The sequence below is a fragment of the Populus nigra genome, chromosome 10, assembly GCF_951802175.1.
Source record: "Populus nigra chromosome 10, ddPopNigr1.1, whole genome shotgun sequence".
NCBI classification, from domain to species: domain Eukaryota; kingdom Viridiplantae; phylum Streptophyta; class Magnoliopsida; order Malpighiales; family Salicaceae; genus Populus; species Populus nigra.
Genome location: NC_084861.1, coordinates 3,953,131 through 3,977,289, shown reverse-complemented (window position 1 = coordinate 3,977,289; position 24,159 = coordinate 3,953,131). Strand labels below are relative to the sequence as shown.

The window sequence follows — 24,159 nt, the reverse complement described above, 5'->3', positions numbered from 1 at the left end:
CGTGTTTTTTTTGTTAAAAAAAACGCATGACTACCTTAATCAATCTTAGACGCAAAATTTAGCTGCAATCTCTTAAATCCAGCAAAACTCAAAAGAAAAAATTAAAATATCCAGTGCAATTACATAGTGCTTATACCTGTCCTAAACGAAGAGAAACCACTGTTATCCCATGCAAAATCAACCAAAATCTTATCAAACTGCACCAAATCAACCGGATACATCGCAGGTAAGGCTTGTATCTAACTATCAGCCGCTCCACACTGAACAAATAAGGAGAATGACAATACATAAAACACTTACAGACAACAAACAATCTATAGCACGACACGCATACCACGAAAAAATAGCAAAAAGCAAACCGCTTACAATTTATCGCGAAAACCAACTAATTCCTCCCTAATAAATACTGCTCAAATCCACAGTGAAAACATTCACAATCTACGTATATGGTTGAGCTTTTTTAGTTTTTGTTATAACTTCATTTCGCAGTTAAGTTTTGATATTTAAGTATTGTTTGGCGCAGCGGTGCAACAATTATTTAAATAAATTTTATTTTTTAAAAATTTTTATTTTTTTATATTTTTTTATTTTTTAGTATGTTGATATTAAAAATAAAATTTAAAAAATATATTTTAATATATTTTGAAATAAAAAAAATTTGCAAAATTATCTATACCACTGTTTCAAATAATGCCCTTTTAATAAAAAAGATTCACTTTTTTAAATAGAATAAGTTATTTAAAGTATACATTTGGATTTGATAATTACTCGCATTTATATTGTAATCACATGACCTTTCATTCACAATTTGAATTCTACTAAATAATTAAAATATTTTATTATTAAGAGCTTGTTTAACTCCTAAAAACTATTGTGTTGTGTTGTAAAATTAAACACGACAAATTATTTGATAGTAAATTACTGCACTATATTTTTACTAAAAGTATTGAAATTAAAATTACTATTAAGTACATGACTTAATTTAAACAGTTTTTTTAAAATAATCATTTTTAAAATATTTTAAAAAAGAAATGAATTATTTCTTTGAAAAATACACAACTATCATAAAATAATATAAGTAAAAAATAATCAAAAAATTACATAATTATTATTTTTTGTGTAAATAAAACTACTAAGTAATTTAATTAAGATTGATATAACGCACTTAAAAAATAATTGAGATTACTTAATTTTAAATTTTTTAACTATATAATTAAATACTAGTTAATAATTATATATAAAACAAAAAGAATTGTAGGTGGTTAATTTTAAAATGCTCAAGGTTATTTTTTTTTATTTCAAATAAAATAAAAAGTTTTCTATCTTAAAAAAGAACATCACTTCCCATGTTTTTTAAAGTGAAAAGTAATATATCCTTAAAATAATTTTATAAAAATCACCTGCTACTTTTTAAAATTAAGCATCAAATTATATATATATATATATATATATATATATATATATATATATAATTTGCTTCAAAACAATGCAATAGAATCGAAAATGCCATCTACAAACCAACTATTTAGCAACCTAGTAATTAATTAATTAAATTTTTTTCTAATGTATGATTTCGTGCAGAATCAGATAGAAAAAGCATGTTTGATGCATCATATTCTTAAAAAAAGAAAGAAAGAAAGAAAGAAAAAGCAACATGCTTTACAAACTGATCGACGGATATGATCATTTGACTCGATGGAACGCAGTTTTCCCTGCAAAATGCAAGATCAGAACATCCATGTCAAACTCTGCAAGACAACTATGGAATCACTAAATTTAGATGAGTAGCCTAATTAACAAATTTTCCCTACTAATTCTCTAATTATTGGGAAAATCTTAGGTGTTTATTCAACTTAAACAGCCAATAACTCCCGAGGCTACGTGTGGTTTTCCTCACTCCCCGCAGCAATCTTACCGAATTACAGGTTTATTAACAATTAGTGATTAGCATCCACACAGCTTTGTCTCCATAACCAAACGACTGTATATATACACACACACACACACAAAGCACCTTCAATGCTAATCCCTCCTCCATCATTGCAGTGTTTCTCTATCCCCCGTAGCTAGCTAGAGAACATCTGCATTCTCATTCAATCGAGTTATCCCACAAGAAGATTGAAACAAAATGGCAAGCAAAGTGATTGTTCTTGCTCTTGTCTTTGTTGCCATTGTTGGGCTGGCATCAGCAGCAGGACCTGCTCCTTCCACAACTGTCCTGCCAGCAGAAGCACCTTTGAGCGATGATTTTATCGGTACTGATGATGCTGCTGCAGCTGGTGCACCCTCTGGTGGTGATGCCGTTGTTCCAGGACCAATGGGAAGTGTTGAAGCAGCTGGGGAACCTTCTGGATCACCCAAAAGTGATTCCGCTGCCCTCAAGTTCTCTGCCATTACAGGAGTTGCCGCTGTTGCTGGCTACCTCTTCTTCTAAGCTAAGTTATATTGTGTAGTATACGTAAAAGATTTATGTATCTCAACTTTCAGTGCAAGAGGGGAGGTTTCTTGCCATCGATGTCTATCTATTTATATTGTAACCACCAATATTGCACCAGATCATGAGCTTGGTGAATCAATCTCCACCAAAAAAAAAATTGATTAGTGGAATCATATTCTTCCTTGATGTACTAAACACGCATTGATGCAGATTCTTCATTTTTCTTTTCAAACTCGATGCAAGGGACCCTTGCTGGTAATTAGTTAGCTCTGGGTTGGTGCACAACCTCTGCGCAGGTGTAAGCCATTATAGTGCTGGTTGAAGAAAAATTGGACCTAATCAATCATTTACACCTTCCTAACTCCATTTTCCGGCCATGGCATTGGAAACAACAAAACTGTTGTTCGGTTCCTCTTACGAGAACTGAGAATGGAACGAACAAGCGTAGGGACATTTCACTGCATTTTCAGGATGTTGCGGATCCCCAGTTCACAGACAATTACATTGAACATGAAGGAATTCTCCACTGAGGGTAGTGGGTTTTCGATTTCCTACCTTCTGCCATTTTCCTACCTAGTATATGAAACAGGGAACCAAACTAGGCCACGTTAGGCTCTTACCATCACAGAAAACTATGATTAGGAGAATGACGGCTTTCCCTTGGTAGATTATGATGCGACTCTCTTAGCTTACAAGCTAAGGATGCCTCCTACCGTTCAGGCCTCGAATCATTTAAAGGAAAAAAAAGGCTCTAGAAAGTGATTTGATCAAAACCGACCTGATCAATCATGTAATCTAAGCTCATACTGAAGCATATGATAATGGTCCAACAAATATATTTTAGATATATTAAAATAATATTTTTTAAAAAATTATTTTTAACATTAATATATATTATATTAATTTAAAAATATAAAAAAATTAATTTTAAATAATTTTTTTAAAATTTTCTTGACAGCGCCTTAGTTAACGTGTGACTACTCCTTGGCTGGACCGAAAGCGAATTTCATACCTAATTTTAAGCGAGGATGTACGATCATTATTGCAAACCCCGGAAAGGACTAGGCATTGGTTACAAGATGTTCATCGGGTCAGAACCTAACTGCAAGTGACTAAGGCAAGAAAAGACCAGGCGTCGGCTTCAAGGTGATAGAAGGATCAGATGGCTGGGTACCATCTAGCAAATGGAAGGATATTTTAAGAGAACACGATGTACAATATTTCTAAATTGTAATAACAATAAATCTGGCACAAACCAAACATGGAAAAAAAGAAAAGAAAAGAAAAGAAAAGAAAAGGTGTTAGCCTTGGCTAAAACGCAAAAGGAAAAGCACAGATGCATCCAGGCACGCGAGGAAAATAGATTAAATTTTCAGAGAACAGGCAAAACTACCTCCAAACACAAAAGTGCGTGGAAAGGGAATGCACAGCAATATGGCAATGCTCCTCTCAGTTTTTGCACAGAACAAAGCTCAACTCTCCAGGTAACTCTTTCTCCACCCACAGCAAAACAAAAGGCAGAAAAGAATCAACTGTTCAAACAAATGCATGCGGCTATCGTTTGGTATAAATTTCCACTCAGAACAATACTAGCCTAAGATAATACTTGCACTGGACACGTTTGATGACCGAAATACTAACAAAAAATTCCAACAAAATGCCCCAACACTTTGAGCAACTGGGAAACGTCAAAGATTTTTTTATGCAAAGCTGCAGGAAGAAAAGTAAACTGCGCAAATGAACTGCAGGAATACCGAAGAAACAAAACTTGTAGAAGTTTAAGGAAAGATGTGTAACGGTAGGGTATGAGAATTTCATTGAGAAAAGGCTTAACATAACATCATCTTAAAGCCTTACAGACCGACTTATCCGCAATCTTCCATCAATAGCATAAAATTGCAAAGGAGAGAATGGATGCCAATCCAGTTATCCCCTTTTCCTCTCCCCACAAAACTACCCCATATCACATGTAAAATTCCTAAATGAAACAACTGCACTAAACAGATCAAGCATTCAATAATAAAGCCCAATCCAAAATGATATCAAATTTACAACCACGGCTGTGCAGTTGATATAAAAACAAATCATTACATACTATCATGAACAGAAAAACAAAAGGTGAAGGAAGTGCATAAAAGGGACCAGAAAAATTACAAGAAGCCTACAACAGCATAGTTGATACAGCTGTGGCAATTTTCCAGGTCAGGAAACCAGTACGCATCAAAACACTGAGTGTGCACCTTCAAGATCTGTGCCTGTCCTTGTATACAAATTACAAGAATATTGAAGACCGAAAATCTAATAAACATCTTATGAAAAACTCTACATCCTAATGAAAAACCAGAAAAGAAGGGTATATACAACAAAAGATTCATCAGAACTACAATATACAAGGAACTGATGACATAAACTCAATTCCGGGGGGGAAAAAGCTAGATTCTACTTTGTTACAGTGGAAATGGCTACTCATCATTATACAGCCTTAGCTCATCTCTGACCCTTCTGACATCAGATAGGATGACGAATTGCAGGCAATCAAATATGTACAAAAAAGAGCCTCATCATCAGTACAAGGCTTTTTACAAGCTCAAAGAAGAGCTATGGTCTAATAAACAAGTGAGGAGGCTATGCTATGGACCTAATACATATATTCATTTACAGAAGGGAGTGGTGTCTAGTGATTTACAAAATATAAACATGATGCTCACATCCCAAAACTTGTCACAGACATCCCATACTATATTCTACAGCTCCACAAATACAACTCATTCTAAACATATTATCGCGGGAGCATTATTTGAAGATTCCTAAATGATGCTTGAGGAAAGAAAGAGAGCCAAAAATATCAAGGCTTCTTTTGCAAACTTTGCAGTCGAAAACCATTATGGAAGGAACCAATGAAGCTGCTCAATCTAACACATCTTCCCCAGACATCACAAATTGATCAATCATGAAAACAGAGAGTTGCCCAGTCCACTCCCTGGATGGATGATAAAGGCAGAACCCTTATGTCAATAGGCATGTTAAAAGAAATTAATGAGTCAAAAGACACCACTATAGAATTTACCTCTACCACCCAAATATATTAGAATGAGCATTGCATATTCTGAAGCAAATCAATCAAATTCAACTGTTCCCTAGTCCAATTTTTCACCGCCCTATCCTATGTCAGACTTCTATGACAGACAAAGACAAAATTATTCATGCACTATTGTAGTGTTTAGATTAAACAACCAAATCTGCCAATTTCGTACAGTTGTAAGTTGAACAAATCAGAACTACAAAGGTAAATATGAAAACAAATCAAGTACATTAAAACAGAGATAAATAAGCCTCAACCAGAAGAGGTACATGGGGATCAGGATTACAATTGTTGTATTGGTAAACATATTTCCATATGCAGAACTACTATCCTAAGGAGCAGTTTAATATTCGGCATGCGGTCACAGTTTGAAACAGTAACCATAAACTGAAGAAATTATGATAGGCTTGGTTGAATGCGAGATAACATAATGCAACGCAATGGAAGAATGAATGTGTAATTAAGGAAATAGCTATTGTTTCCTTCTTCCATTACATTACATTGCTACCCAAAATTTTCTTATGGAAACTTCAATGAGAAATAAGAAAAAATGAAAGAGTATCTAAAAGGAAGAAGAAACAGCAGAATGAATCAATGCAATCGAACCCTCAATGAAAGGCTTGAAAGCATATCAAAACCAAGAACACCGAAATGAGAAGTTTTGCAACCCTAAATGTACACAAAAAAATGTTAAGCTCAAAATTTAAGTCTTGAAAATGACCATCATAGCAATCCATTACAACCTATAGTTGAAACTTAAATGCCAAGAAAAAGCTAGTAATTCACTTACCCAATATGTGTTGAGCAAAAAAAAAATAGCAATAGGTAGAAACACCATTACTGTTACTACTTACTAAATTGAACCTAAAATGAGAGCAACAAACATCAACAGGCTTGTAACTACCAATGGTCTATCTTCCACAGCTAGAACATCGAATATTCACATGACTTGTTTTTCCTAAGTTGTTGAACTTAAAGAGACAGCATACAATAAGCTTGAAAAGAATAGATTCAACATTGACCCTCTTTCCTCTTCAAAAATACTACAAAAAGGTTCTGGACAAAGAATAAAGAGGTAATGAGAGGACCATGCAGATGGGCTGTTTCTTAAGGCAGGTAAATTAGCAGTGTGCAGAGATCAACATTCGACATCAAAGGTAAAATGTTTTCCAAAGCCCATGCTAGCAACCATCAATGATGACACCACTACACAAAATAATACTAGAAAAAGAATTGATGCAATGAAGTGAATAACCACAAGCAAGTTTGAAAAACATGAGATATAATCTAGCTACTTGAAAAACAGAAGATGGCCCATAAATCATGCCAAATTCATGGCCAGAGGCTTAAAAAATAAGCAGTGATGTAATGTCTACTAACTGTGAATAAAAAATCCGCCAGCAAAAACTTTGAAGTGAATAGTGCTGAATCATGGCACTCTTAACTTTGCACTATTATAGACATCTAGCAAAGCCTGAAGCTTTCACATAAGCAACAAAAAAAATATCAAAATGATAGACAGCATGCTAGCCATCATCTAAAACAATCCCATAGAGAAGAAAGTTTCATGCATATCAAGACAACAAGCACTCAAACAGAAGATTCAGGAAAGACATAAACCCAATGGGATGCTCAGCTGTGGGATATTTTAGTCCAACCCCACAAGGAATATCCACATTAGCCATCCTACAAACAGTTACTATTAATGTTTTAAAGCACATAAATACTAAGTTTCAGGTGTTCAGCTAATAAAGTTCAGGTAATGCAGTAACGAAGTAAGAGATTAGCTATTCTCCCCTCCCAATCCAAACAAGTAGAACTTACTTCCTCTCCCAAGAAGACACCCTCTGCACCATCTTAGGAGGATGAATAGCATAGTGTTGTCACTCTGATGGTAGGCGTCTCCTCTTGCCATAGTCTACATCCCTTGTTCGAGACCTGTAATCTTCTTCTGGAGCCGCACGGGATCTGCTCCGAGCTCTTGAAGAAGAGTGCCCTCTATCCCGATCATCCTCATAACCCGAGTCACGCTCCCTTTGCCGATGGCCACGGTAACTATCTTTCTCTTCCTTGTACCTGTGCTCCCTTTCTGGCCTGTCCCAGTCTTGTTCCCTCTCATCACGGTGACGCCTATCAGAATTACCCGACCAGTCACGCTCAGAACCCCGTTCCTTTTCTCTAGAGGCACCGCTTGACCGAGCTCCCTTCTCATGGTTCCCCTCTCCAAATCCATATTCAGAAGCACCCTCATCGCCATCATAACTTGACTCCCTTGTCCTTCTACCATGCTCTTCTCCCCATCCTCCCATGCTTGTGTCAGACCACATTCCTGGATTCGGTCCTTCCATTCCAGAGGAAACCATCATTCCCATCCCATTAGGTGCCATTCCTCGGGCAAAGAAAGCTGGGTTGACATGTGGAGCCACCCCAGCAAGTCCCATTGAATTAACAGCAGGAAATGAAGGAAGCATGCCAGGAAAACCAGGACCAGCAAAACCCCCATAACCACCCCCTCGTCCCATGTATAGTGGATCAAATCCAGCACCCATCATACCTTGGGGAGGCATCATTCCACCGGCAGGCCCACCAAATGCAGGACCTGCAAGGCCTTGTCCATACCCTCCACCATTGGCACCGCTTCCAACTCCGGCAACATTCCCAGCCATGTTTTTGGGACCCATGGCACCTCTTCCCCTCATTGGTCCACCCCCAGGTCCTCGGTTGAGAATTCCCTGCCCACCCCTTCCCCAAGCACCTCTTCCATAGTTCCTTCCTCCATCTCCACTTTGAAAGTTCGCATTACCACCTCTTCCCGCACCATCATTCATAGACCCCCTTCCTTGAGACTGAGTCTGAGGCTGACCCTGGGTTTTGTTCATGTAAGAAGCCCCCATCTGCTTTAGTGTTTGTGGAGAAGCAAAAGCCACAACACAAGGTCGTCCATTGAAAACATGACCATTCATTCCCTCTTTGCATGCTGCTGCAGCAGCTGCTTCATAGAAGTCAACTTGGCAATAGCCTTTAGACTTACCACTAGCCCTCTCATCAAAGAATTTAATCTCTTTGACCCTTCCAAATTGAGATGCAAAACTTTCAAGCTCTGCATCAGTGGTCCACCAATGTAATTCTCCAACATAAAGCGTGGTAGAACCATTCTCTATAGGTGGCCGGACCTGATTTTCATTAACCACAGGGCGATTAACATCTGCACTCATATGCATTTGATTAACTTGCATCAGTGGAGCACCTCGAGGACCTGCACTGCCAGTAATTGGCAAAGGTTCAGGCTCGTTAGCATTTTTTCTACTCATATCAGAAGGATCAACCCCGATACCTGGGGGCACTGGTGTTGATTTCTGAAATCCCATGTTTCGCACTTGAACATCATTCATCTCTATAACCCTCCCTTTCTGAGCAACAGAAGATCCATCAACAGGCCCTACATCCTGTGCTTCAACAGCAACTGCCACCTGCTTCTGCTCTGGAAAATGAGCCTTAGAATTAGAATATATCCCTTCAACTGCAGGCCCACCCCCAGTGATAGCAAGTGCTTGTGAACCCCCAGTTTCAACTCTTGATTCATGAGCATTTCGAGTTTGGAATCCTCCATTCCCCGCTGTAGCAGGTGGAGCTGGCGCTTCCGAACCATGCATCTGCAAGAAATTCTCCCCAACATTGACATCATTGTATAGATCGTCATACTCATCATCTTCTCCCATCTCTTCCTCTGCAAGCGCAGGAATGGCACCACTTCCCTGATATTGCATCTTCTCCTCTTCTTCGTAATCCATTTGCTCACCAGCCACTAGATTCAACAAAACATATACTTTTTAAACAAAACCCCTTATCTCCACCTATATAAATAAACAAAATAGCAACAACACCTATATTAGATCTTCATGGAAAAAGCAAAGCACTACATAGCACAGAAGTAGCAAAGCAGCAAACTTCTTAGTACCCATGTCGTTAAATAGCCAACAGCACGTAAATCTTAGTACTTAAACCTAGGTATCTTGAAAAACATGACAGGAATCAGATACCCATTACCATGAATAGAACTAAAAATCACAAAACCTAAAAATACCCCTTTCCAAGATTCGAGAAATAATTAGAAAATCGAACATAGAGATGATTAATAACAGATTAAACAGTGAGTGAGTTCGCAAACCTAGTTTCAGCAAGAAAACAAAGCCGCGCAGCAAAGCAGATAATAACAACCGACTAGCAGCTGTGCAAGAAGGAAAACAAAACCCAATAGAAATATCAACGATTCGCTTCTCTTACTGGAGATTTTCTGCTTTATCTTTGTAGCAGACCAGCACTCGGGCCTCTCTCTCTCTCTCTCAGCTACGGTTGTAAGTTTTCTCTTCTCTTGTCTCTTCTTTTTTGTGTTTTCTCCGATCGCTTCCGCCTTTGTAAGCTGTTTAGAGAATTGTGTTAACCCAAGAGATAATAATAATAATAATAATCTAATGACTACTTCTTTCGTAAATCCAAATTAATTTATCATCATGTTTTTTTTTTTTTTTGTTATTAACTCTTTTCTTCTTCTTGGATAAAAATTACAAAGGTTAGTGACTAATTACAAACACAAATTTACAGTAAAAAAAATATTATCACAATAAAAATAATAAAACAAAATTCATTTTCATTGGTACCTTTTTTTTACCTTTTCATAAAATAGTTAGATAGCTCATCCCACCATGAATGGAAGATTAATTCGACTAAGGCTACGTTTGGGAACGCGGTTGCGGCTGCGTTTCCAAAAAATTTAAATTTTTTTTGTTAAAATTTAATATGGTTTGTATGTTTTGGATCGTTTTGATGTGCTGATGTCAAAAATGATTTTTAAAAAATAAAAAAACATCATTGGCATGTATTTTGGCAAGAAAAATTATTTGAAAAGCACCCGCAACCACACTGCCAACACGCTCTAAATATCCACCCTTACATCACGGGTCAATAATGTTTTTTTTAAAAAAAGCTTGATATTTAAGTTATTAACTTGTCTATGTCAAATAAAATTGATTAAATTATTAATTTGATTTAAATCAAAAACAACAGTAAAAAAACACTTGGCAATAATAAATAAAAAAATAAGTCATTGATATTATACATGTAAGGACAAAAAAAAAATCATTGAAAATCAATTGCCACTCTACTGTGGACATTACTTACAACTAAAAAAGCTTTATGAGTTGGTTCAAACTCTACTATAAAGAGCTGCAAGATGACATTGAAAAAAAGTTACATAGTTCATTAGAGCAATGTCTTGTAAAAGCAAATAAAAAAAAACACAGTGAAGTGAGTATTCTTTTCTATTCAATCAATCAATTCTGTTTAATTATTAAAAAAAATATTCCGATAAAATATATCTAACAAAGAATGAAACATAAAAAGACACCAGATAACTCAACCAGATAAAAAAACAAAAGATGTAAACAGCGAATAAAAAAACACAGAGCTTAATCTCCAATAAACTAAAAAAAAACCAAAACCACTAGCTTAAGAGAATGACAAAAAGAAAACGCAACCCTGACTTAATTTTCCACACTAGAATCCAGGAAATTTTAAAATGAGATTAGCCAAGAAGCTCAAGTTCAAATCAACTCGATGTTAAAGGATGTAATTAAGTATAAAAAAATACAAAACAAAAAATTTAGCAAAGCAAAAAAAAAATCAAAAGAATAAAGATAAAATTTGATAGGAAAAACAATAATCAAGGGTGAAATCGTCAAAAAGTTACACTATAAAAATTATCTCATATGACATAAATAATAATTAAAATAACAAGACTAAATCAGACAAATTTAAAAAACAAATGAGGATAAAACTGAAAAAACTTCAATTTTCACGAGTTATTTCAAAATAAAAGAAATATCAACCAAAAGATTAGGGACAAAATAAAAAACAAAGAGAAGTAAAAAAATCAAATGAAATTGAAATTGAAACAAATTTTATTTTTTATAAGTTATTTGAAATAAAAAAAATATCAACCAAAATATCAGAGATAAAATAAAAAAACAAAGAAAAATTAAAGGGCTGGTTTGAAAAATTGCAAGGTAAGGCGCAAGAATCGAGGGAGAGATAAGGGAAAAAGAAGAAGAGAAGAAATGGTTGCCTAAGTCAAACTGGAGCTCCGACTTGGAGAAGACACCGAGATGAATTTAATGACACCCCAAAATGAAATTTTTTGTTTCCAAAATCAACCGCGCATGTTGTCCAGAGACAGCAAAGCAGCTGACATGTTGACAACCGCCAACCTTTTTTAAAATAAATCCCTTTATTTTTTTAAATGACAAAACTAACCCTCACTTCATCCAGTAACAATAAAAAACTAATAGTACAATATCCAAAAAACAATCAGGTCTAAGGCATAAAAAATAAAAACACATGGGCAAAGAGGTATTTTTATTGTGCAAATAAAAAGAATAAGACGAAAACACCTCTCCTAGCCAGCCAAACTAGTATACAAGGTTAAATTGATTATTTTATTGTGCATTTTATAAGTTAAAATACAAATCTACCTCTTAATGACACTAAACAATGCATTAATCTTGAGGGTATTTATGATAATTTAATATGCAAATTTAAAGTAAATACATGGCTTATCCTTAATCAATTTTAAAATGCCGAAATTCCCTAATTGAAAAGACAATTATGTCCTCAACCTCCAACCAAAGTTTTTTTAAAAAGGGTAAAGAGGTAAATTCACTATTCCCTTCCACAGTAAAATATGTCTAATGGAATAGTGAATTCACCACTCCTTTCTAGTTTTTTTTTAATGTATCAAAATAATTTTTATTTTATTTTTTATATAAGTACATCAAAACCATTAAAAAACATTAAACAAATCAATTTAATGTTTTTTCAAAACAAAAACATTTTTGAAAAGTATTTAAAAGTAAAAGCTATATCAAACTCCTCCTAAGAACTTTAGGCCTTATATATATATATATATATATATGTAACTCTTGATTACTTTTTTTTTTTTTACAGAAAAGACGGAGATAGTAAATATAAAAAATGTTTGGTTAAAGAAACAAAAATAAAAAAAAAATATGTTTATGAATTAATTTTGATGTAGATTTTTATGCTCCCAAAACATGAGGTATAGAGATGACATATATCTAGAGACAATAATTATTATTTTTTATTTATAAAATATTATTGTAAAAAACTTTCAATTAAAAAATATCTAACTAAGACATGTAAGGATAAAAATAATTATTATCATAGTTTTAAAACTCAACTCAGGGTCGTTCTGGGGTAAAGTCTAGGTCACATGTCAAGTTGACCCGGTTAACCCGAGTCGACGTAAGAATAAAAATGATTATTATTATAATTTTAAAACTCAATTTAGAGGTCAACCCGAGACAAGGCCCATGTCACGAGTGAGGTTGACCATTGACACAGGTTAACATAAAAAAATATATTATCATAGTCTCAAAACCTGAGTCAGGGGTTGACATGGGATAAGACTCGATTCATGAGTTAGGAGGGTCAACCTAGGTTGACCCGAGCAACATATGGATAAAAAATATTATTATTATAATTTTAAAACTCAATTGGAAGGTCAATTTAGGGCAAGGTCCGAGTCATGAATTGTGAGGATCAACCCGGTTTGACCCGGGAATATAAAGATAAAAATTTTATTATCATAGTTTTAAAACTCAACTTAAGAGTCGACAAAAGCAAGGCCCAGATCACGAGTTGAGAGGGTTAAGATGAATTGACTCGAGTCAATGTATGGATACAAGTGCTATTATCATAGTTTTAAAACTCAACTTAAAAGTTGATCTAAGATAAGGTTTAGGTCACGTGTCAGGAGGGTCAATCTTGTTAACCTAAAAAAACAATAAATAAGCGAAGCACCATTGTTTTGACCAAAAAGAATTTAAAAAAATCTCAATGGATTTTTTACCCATGTTTTATCATGGGTTGACCGAGGTTTTTTATTATGTCAAGTTGAGTCAATCCCGAGTCTATTTTTTCTTAAACCTAGAGCAATCTAGATCCTGGATCAACCCTGTTCCGAATCAATCTATCAAACAAATCTTAATTTTATAACTATAGTTATTATAATATTATTAAATTCAACATTTTAAAAAATAAAGTAAACAAATATTTAATTATTTTTCTTAAACAAGTAAGTTGGACAATAATATATATCAAGGATAAAATAGATTTTTTTATTATATTATATTTTATTTTATCTACCATAACTAAATTAGATTTAAAAACAATTACTTTATCTTGCAGACCATTATCAAACAAAATTCTATCAAACAAAATTCTATCTTTATCTTTTTCTTTATCTTGTTTTTTTTTATTTTCATCATCTTTATATTTTTTATTCCATAACAATAATCAAATATTATCTTAAATATATTTATCATATGGATGTGATAGATAATGCTTAATTTATCTAACAAAAATACAATTAAGATTGTTTTGTATATCTTTATTATTATCATATAATAAATTGTATTCAATATTTATTTAATTGTACTAATAAATTAAAAATAAAGAAAAAAACATGTACTAGCAAAAATGATATAAAAAAATATTATAAAAAATATTGATATAATAATATAATATTTGGATATAATAAAAAATTAGATAGTAACTTTTTTCCTAGCAGAATTTTGTTTATTGTATTTTCTAAATCGGAATAATTGCACTATTAATAAACCAATTCTACAGATTTTTTTAATTGAGTACATGAATTTTAATTTTTTTTTCATTGAATATACCTTCCTTTTAAAATTTTCAATCAAGTATTTCCATCCACCTTCCATTACTTGTTTCGTCATTTGATGACATGTCACTTACATTTAAATTAACAGGGTTATTACTCCAACTTTTATTTTATAAATATTTAAAAGGGTCTCCCTTGCGCAAAAATATACAGATCCCAACGTCTAGAAATTAGTGCAAATAACTAAATAAGATCAAAACCAAATTGTGCAACTAAACAGAAGGAAGTAAAAAAAACATTTTTTTGTTGTTGTTGAAATTAGAGTGTGTTTGGGAGTTTGTTTTTATGTTTTTTTTTAAAAAAACTTTTTTTTAACAAAACATTAAATTAATATTTTATAGTATTTTTATGATTTTAACATGTTAATATTAAAAATATTTTTTAAAAAATAAATATTTTAATATATTTTAAATAAAAATAATAATTATATCACATGCCATCACATCACTCGAAAAAGGAAAAATAGGAGGTGTAAAATCGTAAGCACAAAATGCTTAATAGAACATCTCCGAACTCCTTCCTGTACATGAACTTATAGTCAACGCCTATGAATCGCTCAAAGTTGCTAAACAATCATAAATAGTGATTCCATCAATCATACATCTATTTTTTCCGGCATCAGATGCACAGTACCCGAATGAAACTGAATCAAGAGAAGCGATTATTTGCTGGAAAATATTTTATTTTTGAAAAGTGAATTATAGAAAAGTAAATTTTTAAAAAATAAATTATTTTCTGATATTTGACAGTGTAATAAAAAATAAATTGAAAAACACTTTCCAGTATTTGGTTATGTCATGAAAAATAAGCTGGAAAATAACTTATTAATGTTTTATTTTTCTCAAGTTTATTAAAATAATGAGGAACAAATCTTATAAATTAAAAAGTTGAATGAGAATGAAATTGAAAAAAAAATAATTTCATAAATTATCTCAAATAAAATAAATAATAATCAAAATAATAGAGATTAAATCTAAAAAATAAAAAAAATGAAAGATGAAGAAATTAAAATAATAATAATTAAAATTTCATAAATTATTTCAAATAAAATAAGTAATAATCAAAAGAATGAGGACCAAATTTGATACATAAAAAATTTCAATAAAAAAATAATAAGAGAAAACAAATAACAATTATAAAAATGAGGACCAAAGTTAATATAAAAATTAAATTTTAAGAGATGAAATTGAAAAATAAATATTCAAAACAAAATATATATAACAATCAAAAGTTTGAGGACCAAATTTGATATAAACAGCATATAATGTGACATTTCTAAATTTTTTACAACTTCCAAAAAGTGTTTTCGGCCTAAATTTTTTAGGAAAACATTTTTTTAAAAACCAAGCTAAATTTTCATTTGACTGGAAAGTGTTTTCCGTTGACCAACTTTTCTAATGACAAACAAATACAAGAAAGTTTGGAATTTCGGGAAACAAATATAGTCTATTTTCTCAATAATTTTCATTTTTTTTCTATATCTCTTTTTTTTAAAAAAAAAATTGATCATCTCTCTAAAATAATATTTATAATGCATTTTCAAATTCTTAAAACGTACATCTGCATTCATTCATTTTCCTATCCGTGTAAGAAATTAATTTTCTCATCCACATTCTTACCTCCAAAATAAGAGCAATTACAAACAAGATAGCAAAAACAACTCCGTAGCCTCCATTCCATTCACGTCCCTTTTCACCTAAATGGATTCCATAAAAGACATTTGCTACTACAAATATAATCAAAATCCTCCCCACACTGTAGTGATACCAATCCCAATACTTTCTTACTTTTAACGACTTGTCTGGTCAAGCCAAAAATACCATCACCTATTATATTATATATTTTATTAAAACACGTGGAAAAAACACTGTATATATATTATGGATACAAACTCATTGCATTGTGGATGACATTGTAATCATAAAGTATTTGCATTGTAGATAAAGTATTTGCATTGTAGATGGCACTATAGCACCTATGAAGGGGTTGTCTTTGTAGTGTTTAGTCAAAAATTATTGTTGGGGATGTTGTCTTTTCTATTTTTTATGCCAAAAGCTGTTGAGTCTGGCTTCCAAGCCAGATCCAGATTACTTCCAAAAGATTCCAATAGTGATAGGTCATACCCCTAACAAGACCCAATAGTATTAGGTTCTTCTACCAACAAGACTCGGTAGCTTTAAGTCCAGCTGCCCAACAGGACCTAATAGCTTTGGATCTTGCCCCCCAGCAGGATCCAAAATAACTTTGGGTTCAGCTGCCTAGCAAGACCCATCAACGCTGGGTCCTATTGTTGGGTTTGGCTCTGGAGCCAGACCCATGTTTATTAGGTCTAGATATTGTCAATTTTATTTGTTTTTCTCTTTAGATTTTTTTCTATTTCTCTTATTTAGCCCCCCTCCCCCGCCCAACAAGACCTGTCAAAGTTGAGTCCTACCCCTAGCGGAACCCATTAGAGTTGGATTCTGTCATCAACAGGATATAATAGCTTTGGGTTCAGCTGTCAACCAAAACCCCATAACTTTGGGCCCGATTATCTAACAGAATCCAATGGTGTTAGGTCATGCCCTCAGCACAACGCAAAATAGCTTTGGGTCCAACTGCATAGCAAGACCCAATAACTTTCGGTCTGGCCTTAGCCGGACCCATTCTGACTCCGCAACCAGACCCAATTTTATTGGGTATCACTTTTCCACCAAATCTAATGATATTAGGTCTGGCTCCGCAACCACACCCAAAAATATTGGGTCTGGTTACGCAGCGAGATCCAATAGCAGGACCCAATAGCATTGGGTCCTGCCCTAAGCAACACCCAATAACTTTGGGTCAAGTTGCCCAGCCGGACCCAATAACTTTGGGACCGGCCTCATCAACACCCAATAGCGATGGGTCCTGCTAGCATCTGGACCCATCAACATTAGGTTATGCTCCCAATAGAACCCATAAGTGTTGTGTAATGATTGGTCATCCGACTTAAGATACTTAAAAAATTCTCCATACTTTTTATTTTTTAACATTTGAAGAAAAAAATATTATTGGTCCGCTACGAACCGAGAGCTATTATGCTAGTATATATTAAAATACAGGTCACAATCAGACAGAGACTTTTGATATTCAATTAACTTTTTTTCCTTTGCTAACAAATAAAAGGTATAAATTTGGAATTTAACAACTCATATCAATTGAATTACATGATCGATCCAGTAATTATGTACTGAGATTTTCCTGACCTGAAAAGGCATCTAAGAACAAGGAAGACCCCAAGACCCTTGTGGGTAGACACATCAGCACCAAGACGATCTTCAAGGACAAGTCCGCAGATGAAACCAGCTATACCTAGTAAAAATCGAATACAAGTATGGACATAGAACCACATATGATCCCATTCCCTGAAATAATTACTTAACCATTCATTCATAATTTACCCAAATCTTGAAAACGAAAATCAACTACCACACTCTAAAGAAAACGAAAAATTAAAAGTTTGGTAACTCTGAACAACCTCGCTCCCTCACGAGCTTAGGAGCTAAGGAGAGGTAGTTGGCACACGCCAGCATCCCCTATTATATTTAGTTAAATACACACGCAACATAGGCACTCTCTAATCAGGGTAGTCAAATACCGGCATTTGCATCCCCATTTTTTGCTTTTATAAGAGCTCGGAGAAAAACACAACCAGTTCAAGCACTCAAGTCTTCGACCTAAAATCAAGCCGAAAACGATGTCCCCTTCTACCCTCACAGCTCTGGCAGAAGAGAAAACCCTCCAAGCAAGCTTTGTTCGGGACGAAGATGAACGTCCGAAAGTGGCATATAACCAATTCAGCAATGAAATCCCTGTCATTTCAATAGCTGGGATTGATGATGGTGGTGAAAAGAGAGCTGAAATATGCAACAAGATCGTGGAGGCATGTGAGGAATGGGGAGTTTTTCAAATTGTTGATCATGGGGTTGATGCTAAGCTGGTGTCTGAAATGACAACTCTTGCTAAAGAGTTTTTTGCTTTGCCACCGGAAGAGAAGCTTCGATTTGATATGTCTGGTGGCAAAAAGGGTGGCTTCATTGTCTCCAGCCATTTACAGGTATAACTTCTTTTACGTTTTGTTTTCTAAATTTAACAATTACAGACCTTTACTGTTAAATTCCCTACCGGAGTGATCTTTTTCCAAATGAGAAATACATGTTTCCAACTCAAAAAATATACCATGCCTAGGCAACAAGTAGCAAGCAAATCAATCAAATTATTTAAAATATTCATAAAAACTTGTGTGAAATAATTAAACAATTTTTGTGAGTTTTTTTTATTATATAATCTTGATTAGAAACTTAAAAGAAAAATTAATTCGGATTCTTAGAAACTGGAAAAACTAAACCATGAATTATTAGGCATGGCACGACAGAATTGACTGGAGCAATACCTAATATATCCAGTTTTGCTAGTAAATCATTTCTTGATTACGCAAGATCAAGAAAGCCACTATTTTGGTTCAGGAATTCCTCTTCCCCGCAATATGAATGTGTATTCTGTCCTTACATGGAAACGAAATTATACCTCAAGACTACAACGTCAACAAGGGAATAGTTGTAATTTAACTGACTGTCAGCACCCATGGTGGAGCTAAGACTTTTATTTTTGGGTTTTTTTTCTTAATGAGATAGAGTGAGTAAATTAAAATTAAGTACAATGCCTCACTTTAGGAATCAATATCATCAAGTACGTACTTGATGCTTTGAAGATAGTAGACAGTACTAATATTAAATCAATATCCTGATTTATGATCTTTATAAAACAGGGAGAGGCAGTTCAAGACTGGCGTGAAATAGTGACCTTCTTCTCGTACCCAATTCGCACCAGAGACTATTCAAGGTGGCCTGACAAGCCAGAGGCATGGAAAGCAGTGACCGAGGAATACAGTAAGAAGCTAATGGAACTTGCTTGCAAGCTTCTTGGGGTCTTATCAGAGGCAATGGGATTAGAAACAGAGGCCTTAACTAAGGCTTGTGTTGACATGGACCAAAAGGTGGTGGTCAATTTCTATCCAAAATGTCCACAACCAGACCTTACACTTGGACTCAAACGCCATACTGATCCCGGCACCATCACCCTCTTGCTCCAGGACACCGTTGGTGGTCTTCAGGCCACTAGAGATAACGGAAAGACTTGGATCACCGTTCAACCTGTTGAAGGTGCTTTTGTGGTCAATCTCGGAGACCATGGTCATGTGAGTATGAAACTAAAATATTTCTTGTTAATGAAATTGACGTGAATATTGAGCTGGGTTAAATACCAGCACTACTACCCGTAATTAATTGTACTAAAACTAAATGCTATCTTTGTGAGGCAGTATCTTAGCAATGGAAGATTCAGGAACGCAGACCACCAAGCTGTGGTGAACTCAAACTCTAGCAGGTTGTCCATAGCCACATTCCAGAACCCAGCACCAGATGCTACAGTGTACCCTCTCAAGATTAGAGAGGGAGAGAAGTCGGTGCTAGACGAGCCAATAACATTTGCTGAGATGTATAGGAGGAAGATGAGCAAGGACATTGAGATAGCTAAGAAAAAGAAGTTGGCTAAGGAGCAGCAGCTGAGAGATTTGAAGACAGCCAAATTAGAAACTAAGCCCATTGAGGAAATCCTTGCTTGAAAATGTCATTGTTGTCGAGTCTTTATGTGCTGGCCGTCTTTTACTCTGTCTGTCATTGGTGTCTGTTTAGTTTGACGGTGAAAATGTGTTGAGTCTGTGGGTTATCTAAGAGTAAACCTTGCTTCTTATAGTTAAAAAATAATTTCTCCACCACCTTGGAAGTCTTTAATTTGTTGCCCAGGGCCAGGGTTCTTTTGTTCTAAAATATCTTTCAGAGCTTTTAGCTGTATCATGGAATTATGAAAATACTCCTTTTACCTTCTTCATTCAATAAAATCTCAGACGGACCATGTTCGATAGAGATCAAATCTATAGTTTCCAAATTTCAAATTCACAAATCTATTCCCATTGAGGATGAACCAAAAGAGAATATTAGTATTCCCCAACTTTAACGATGAATCTATCGGAAAGATGCAGGCTTCAGTCCTATGCTAACCAGCTGCCCATAGCACAATTCATGCTGCAAAAATAAGAGCCAAAGAAACGATATCTCTAAGTTACTGCTCTTGCATTTTTTTTTTTTTATTGTAGTTCATGAAATCTATGGCTATTTGAAAGAGAAGTAGACATAGAACCCAAAACACAGAGAATGAAATCTATTTTTTTTTAGATTAACGTGAATGTTTGGTCAGTTTGTGTGTATTTTGATAAATTTCACGAGACATAAAGTTAACGACCATATAATTTTTTAGTGGCCCTAAGGTTTGTAAAACTCAAATTGGTAATTTCTAAAAAACAAATTTAAAATCTAACCAGTTAAACTATGTTTTTTAAGGTTAGATGAAATCTAATTTTACTTGGATAAAAACAAAAACAAACCGTCCAACATTGAGAAAATTAGATCCAATAATATATCAAAGAACCATCTCAACCCAAAAGCTTAAGCTATTAGGTGAGGTCCCAGGATATGATTTATATTATTCTCTAACACACCCCCTCAAGTGAAAGCCCTTTTGGGCTTGAAACTTGCACAGGCCCATAATACCTTGTGTTTAATTTTTATCAAATAAATGGGAATGGTGAGATTCGAACTCGTGACCACTTGGTCATCAAGGCTCTGATACCATGTCAAAGCCTAATATAATATACCCGAGACCTAGGACAATAAGCAGTCTCTCAAAACATCCTAACATAATGTGCACGAAACTAGTAAAATGAAATAAAATTCTTTAACATGATATTAAAAATACTTATTTTTCAAAAAAAAAAAACATGAATGAGATTAAATATTTTTTTTGTTAGATTATAGAATGAAACATCTAAGTGTGTAGTTTCATTTTGATTCTTCTTATCCTTTCCTTTCATAAAAAGTAATTATGATATAACTATAAAATAATAGTGCTGTAATTTTTATTTAAAAAAAAAAGGATTAAATATTTAACATGTAACTTTCTTAAATACTATACAAAAATAATGAGAGCAATAGGAATTTAAATATTTATATAAGTAAGTGGGTCAAGAATTTCTGTCACTCTTACCCTTTTCTTTTCTATTTTTTAGAATCACAATCTTTACATTATCGGAACAGTTTGTATGTCTCAAAACTAAATCATTTATTCACTCCGAGCATTGAAATATTAGATTATTATTTTCCATAAATTACTTTATTCAATAAAAATATACACAGTAACCTTCCTGCTCTTGATCTCATTTTTAGCCATGGGTTCGCTGTGCTGGATATATTGAAAATGAGAGTATGGATGGCATCCTTCTGATTTTCTTTTCTTTTTAGTTTTAGTTGTTTATCTCTATTTTTTTCTACTTTGAGACAAGGGATGACAGGAGTTCTTGCAGCAGTCCTTGTGAACCTTCTGGGCTCAAAGACGCATTGATAGGACTGGGTTATGACCCAAGGATCTAGCCTCTGGGCTTGAGGCCCAATAGTCTATAATTTGAGGAGTACACCCCACTGGATCAAGGAAATCCAGCTTAAAAAGGAGGTGCCACATGCAATTATCTGGTGTCAAGTTGAATGGGATGATGTTAGTCAAATTTACATCTAATTTCCTCTAATTAAAGGATCAAAATGCAAGTTTATTAAATAAAACGGATCTCTTTAGACACTTGTTATCTTAGAAATTAGTTCAATTATTGTCATTAACAATACACAGCTCACATAACTCAAGAATTAGAAAGATGATTTTTGCAATCTTGAGAGGTAGCTCAACTGGTCAGATCTTAGGTTTGTTCTCAAATGATCACGAGTTTGAGTCCCTTCAGGTCACTGACGACTTACAAAGTCGTTAACTTAAAGACTTATGGAATTAATCGAGGTGCACGCAAGCTGATTCAAATATTCACGTTAACAAAAAAAAAAAGATTTTTGCAATCCCTATTGTCAATTTAGACCATTCTAAGTAATGCAAATATATAGGTGGCAAGTATATTAATCACTTATCTTTGTATAAACAAATCTATGTAATGGATTCACAGTTATATAAGTAACTTTCTACTCTAAAATAAAGGATTTCATCTTCTTCCTCTAGTTTATCTCTCCAACAAGAAAATACATACACAATCTTATAAGAATCCTATCTCCAAATTAAACAAATTTAGGTATCAAAGAATTTCCAAATCCCATAAAAAAAACTTGTTTTGTAGTATTCCACTTGTTCAAACCTAGAATTACCAGTCCTTCGGCCTCTCCTTACTGTGCAATCAACAACTTTAATATTGGGTTTGATGGTGGCCATGAGAGTAAATGTTTAATTTCTCTTTTACAAGTGATCCAATATTATTAATAGAGTTTTTATGGAAATATAATTGTCTTTATTAAAGAAATAAGGTTATTGAGGCCATAAAAAAGGAAAGATGATATACTTTATGCCTTGTTTGTTTGCTGGAAAGTAGTTTTTTTTTGAAATTGAATTCCAGAAAAATAAATTATTTTCTGATGTTTGGCAGTGTAATGGAAAATAAGTTGAAAAACAATTTCTGGTGTTTGGTTATGTCATGGAAAATGAGCTGGAAAATAACTTATTAATGTTTTATTTTTCTCAAGTTTATTAAAATAATGAGAAACAAATCTTACAAATTAAAAAGTTAAATAAGAATGAAATTGAAAAAAAATATAATTTCATAAATTATCTCATATAAAATAAATAATAATCAAAATAATAGAAATCAAATCTAAAAAAAAAAGATGAAGAAATTAAAATAATAATAATTAACATTTCATAAATTATTTCAAATAAAATAAGTAACAATAAAAAAAATAAGAACCAAATTTGATACATAAAAAATTTCAATAAAAAAATGATAAGGAAAAACAAATAACAATTATAAAAATAAGGACCAAAGTTAATATAAAAATTAAATTTTAAGAGATGAAATTGAAAAATAAATATTCAAAACAAAATATATATAGCAATTAAAAGTTTGAAGACCAAATTTGATATAAATAGCAAATATTATAATATTTCTAATTTTTTCACAAGAAAGTGTTTTCCGTCTAAATTTTTCAGGAAAACCCTTCTATGGAAACCAAGTTAAATTTTTCTTTGACTGGAAAGTGTTTTCCGTTAACCAACTTTTTTAATGGCAAACAAACACAAAAAAATTTAAAAAATAATTTTCTAAAAAATGAATTCATGAAAACATACATAGCTTTAATCAGATCAAACATTCTCCTACAAAGTGCAGATCGAAATGATAGTGAAGCTACAAGAAAATATATAAAGCAATAGATAGGACACAACTAACGATGGCATGGTTGTTTCATACAAGCAGTTGCAGTTTTCCACCTCAAGCAACAATGGCCGCTCAGAGTACTATGGGTGCCAACATGGGCGGAGGCAATGCAAAGGCTTGGGTGGACTCTAGTCCATATCAATATTTTATTAATATATTTTGACTAATTTTATATAAATTTTTTTTGTAATTTTTAATTAAATTATTAAAAAATTCTGAAAATTTACGTGGAACCTTCTTATATGATACTTTAACTTGATTTAAAATTTTAAAATTTTTGGAGAAATTCAGAAATTTAATAAAAAATCATAATTTGACTAATTTTATGTTATTAGATGTAATTTTCAATCCAACCATCAGATTGAGCTGAAATTTTACGAGAAATTTTAAAATATATTGAATAAAATCCGGTTAAAATTTGAGGATGAACAGAATTTGATAGTGCTAATAAAAAAAAGACCGCCAAATAAAAACAAAATGACTTATTAAGAGTAAAATATTTATTTGCCATTAAAAAATAAAACAAATCAATTCTTCCTTCCTTT

The 24,159-nt window shown here is 33.3% G+C and overlaps 3 protein-coding genes across 8 annotated transcripts; 2 read left to right on the top strand and 1 right to left on the bottom strand.

Annotated features, from left to right (window-relative positions):
* The first annotated feature begins 2,128 nt into the window (after window positions 1–2,128).
* Window positions 2,129–2,434, top strand: LOC133705206 (anther-specific protein BCP1-like). Its single transcript, XM_062130342.1, has one exon. The coding sequence runs from the start codon at window positions 2,129–2,131 to the stop codon at window positions 2,432–2,434; it is 306 nt and encodes a 101-aa protein (XP_061986326.1).
* Window positions 2,435–4,429: 1,995 nt separating this feature from the next.
* Window positions 4,430–9,990, bottom strand: LOC133704733 (uncharacterized). 6 transcript variants are annotated; one of them, XR_009844114.1, is made up of 3 exons: window positions 9,804–9,990; window positions 7,344–9,324; window positions 4,430–5,417 (listed from the first exon to the last, which is right to left on the bottom strand). XR_009844114.1 is itself a non-coding variant. In XM_062129673.1 (2 exons), exon 2 carries the CDS (start codon window positions 9,308–9,310, stop codon window positions 7,403–7,405), a length of 1,908 nt encoding a protein of 635 aa, XP_061985657.1. In that variant the 5' UTR covers window positions 9,311–9,373; window positions 9,688–9,990; the 3' UTR covers window positions 7,071–7,402. The 6 variants fall into 6 exon arrangements, 5 of the variants coding, with proteins under 5 accessions (XP_061985657.1, XP_061985656.1, XP_061985658.1 ...); XM_062129673.1 differs by lacking the exon at window positions 4,430–5,417 and having other exon boundaries at window positions 7,071–9,373; window positions 9,688–9,990; XM_062129672.1 differs by lacking the exon at window positions 4,430–5,417 and having other exon boundaries at window positions 7,071–9,324; window positions 9,688–9,990.
* A 7,898-nt stretch (window positions 9,991–17,888) lies between these two features.
* On the top strand, window positions 17,889–20,153 carry LOC133706043 (naringenin,2-oxoglutarate 3-dioxygenase). Its single transcript, XM_062131556.1, has 3 exons — window positions 17,889–18,358; window positions 19,070–19,498; window positions 19,622–20,153. The coding sequence occupies exons 1-3, from the start codon at window positions 17,999–18,001 to the stop codon at window positions 19,922–19,924; spliced, it is 1,092 nt and encodes a 363-aa protein (XP_061987540.1). The 5' UTR covers window positions 17,889–17,998; the 3' UTR covers window positions 19,925–20,153.
* Window positions 20,154–24,159: the final 4,006 nt, after the last annotated feature.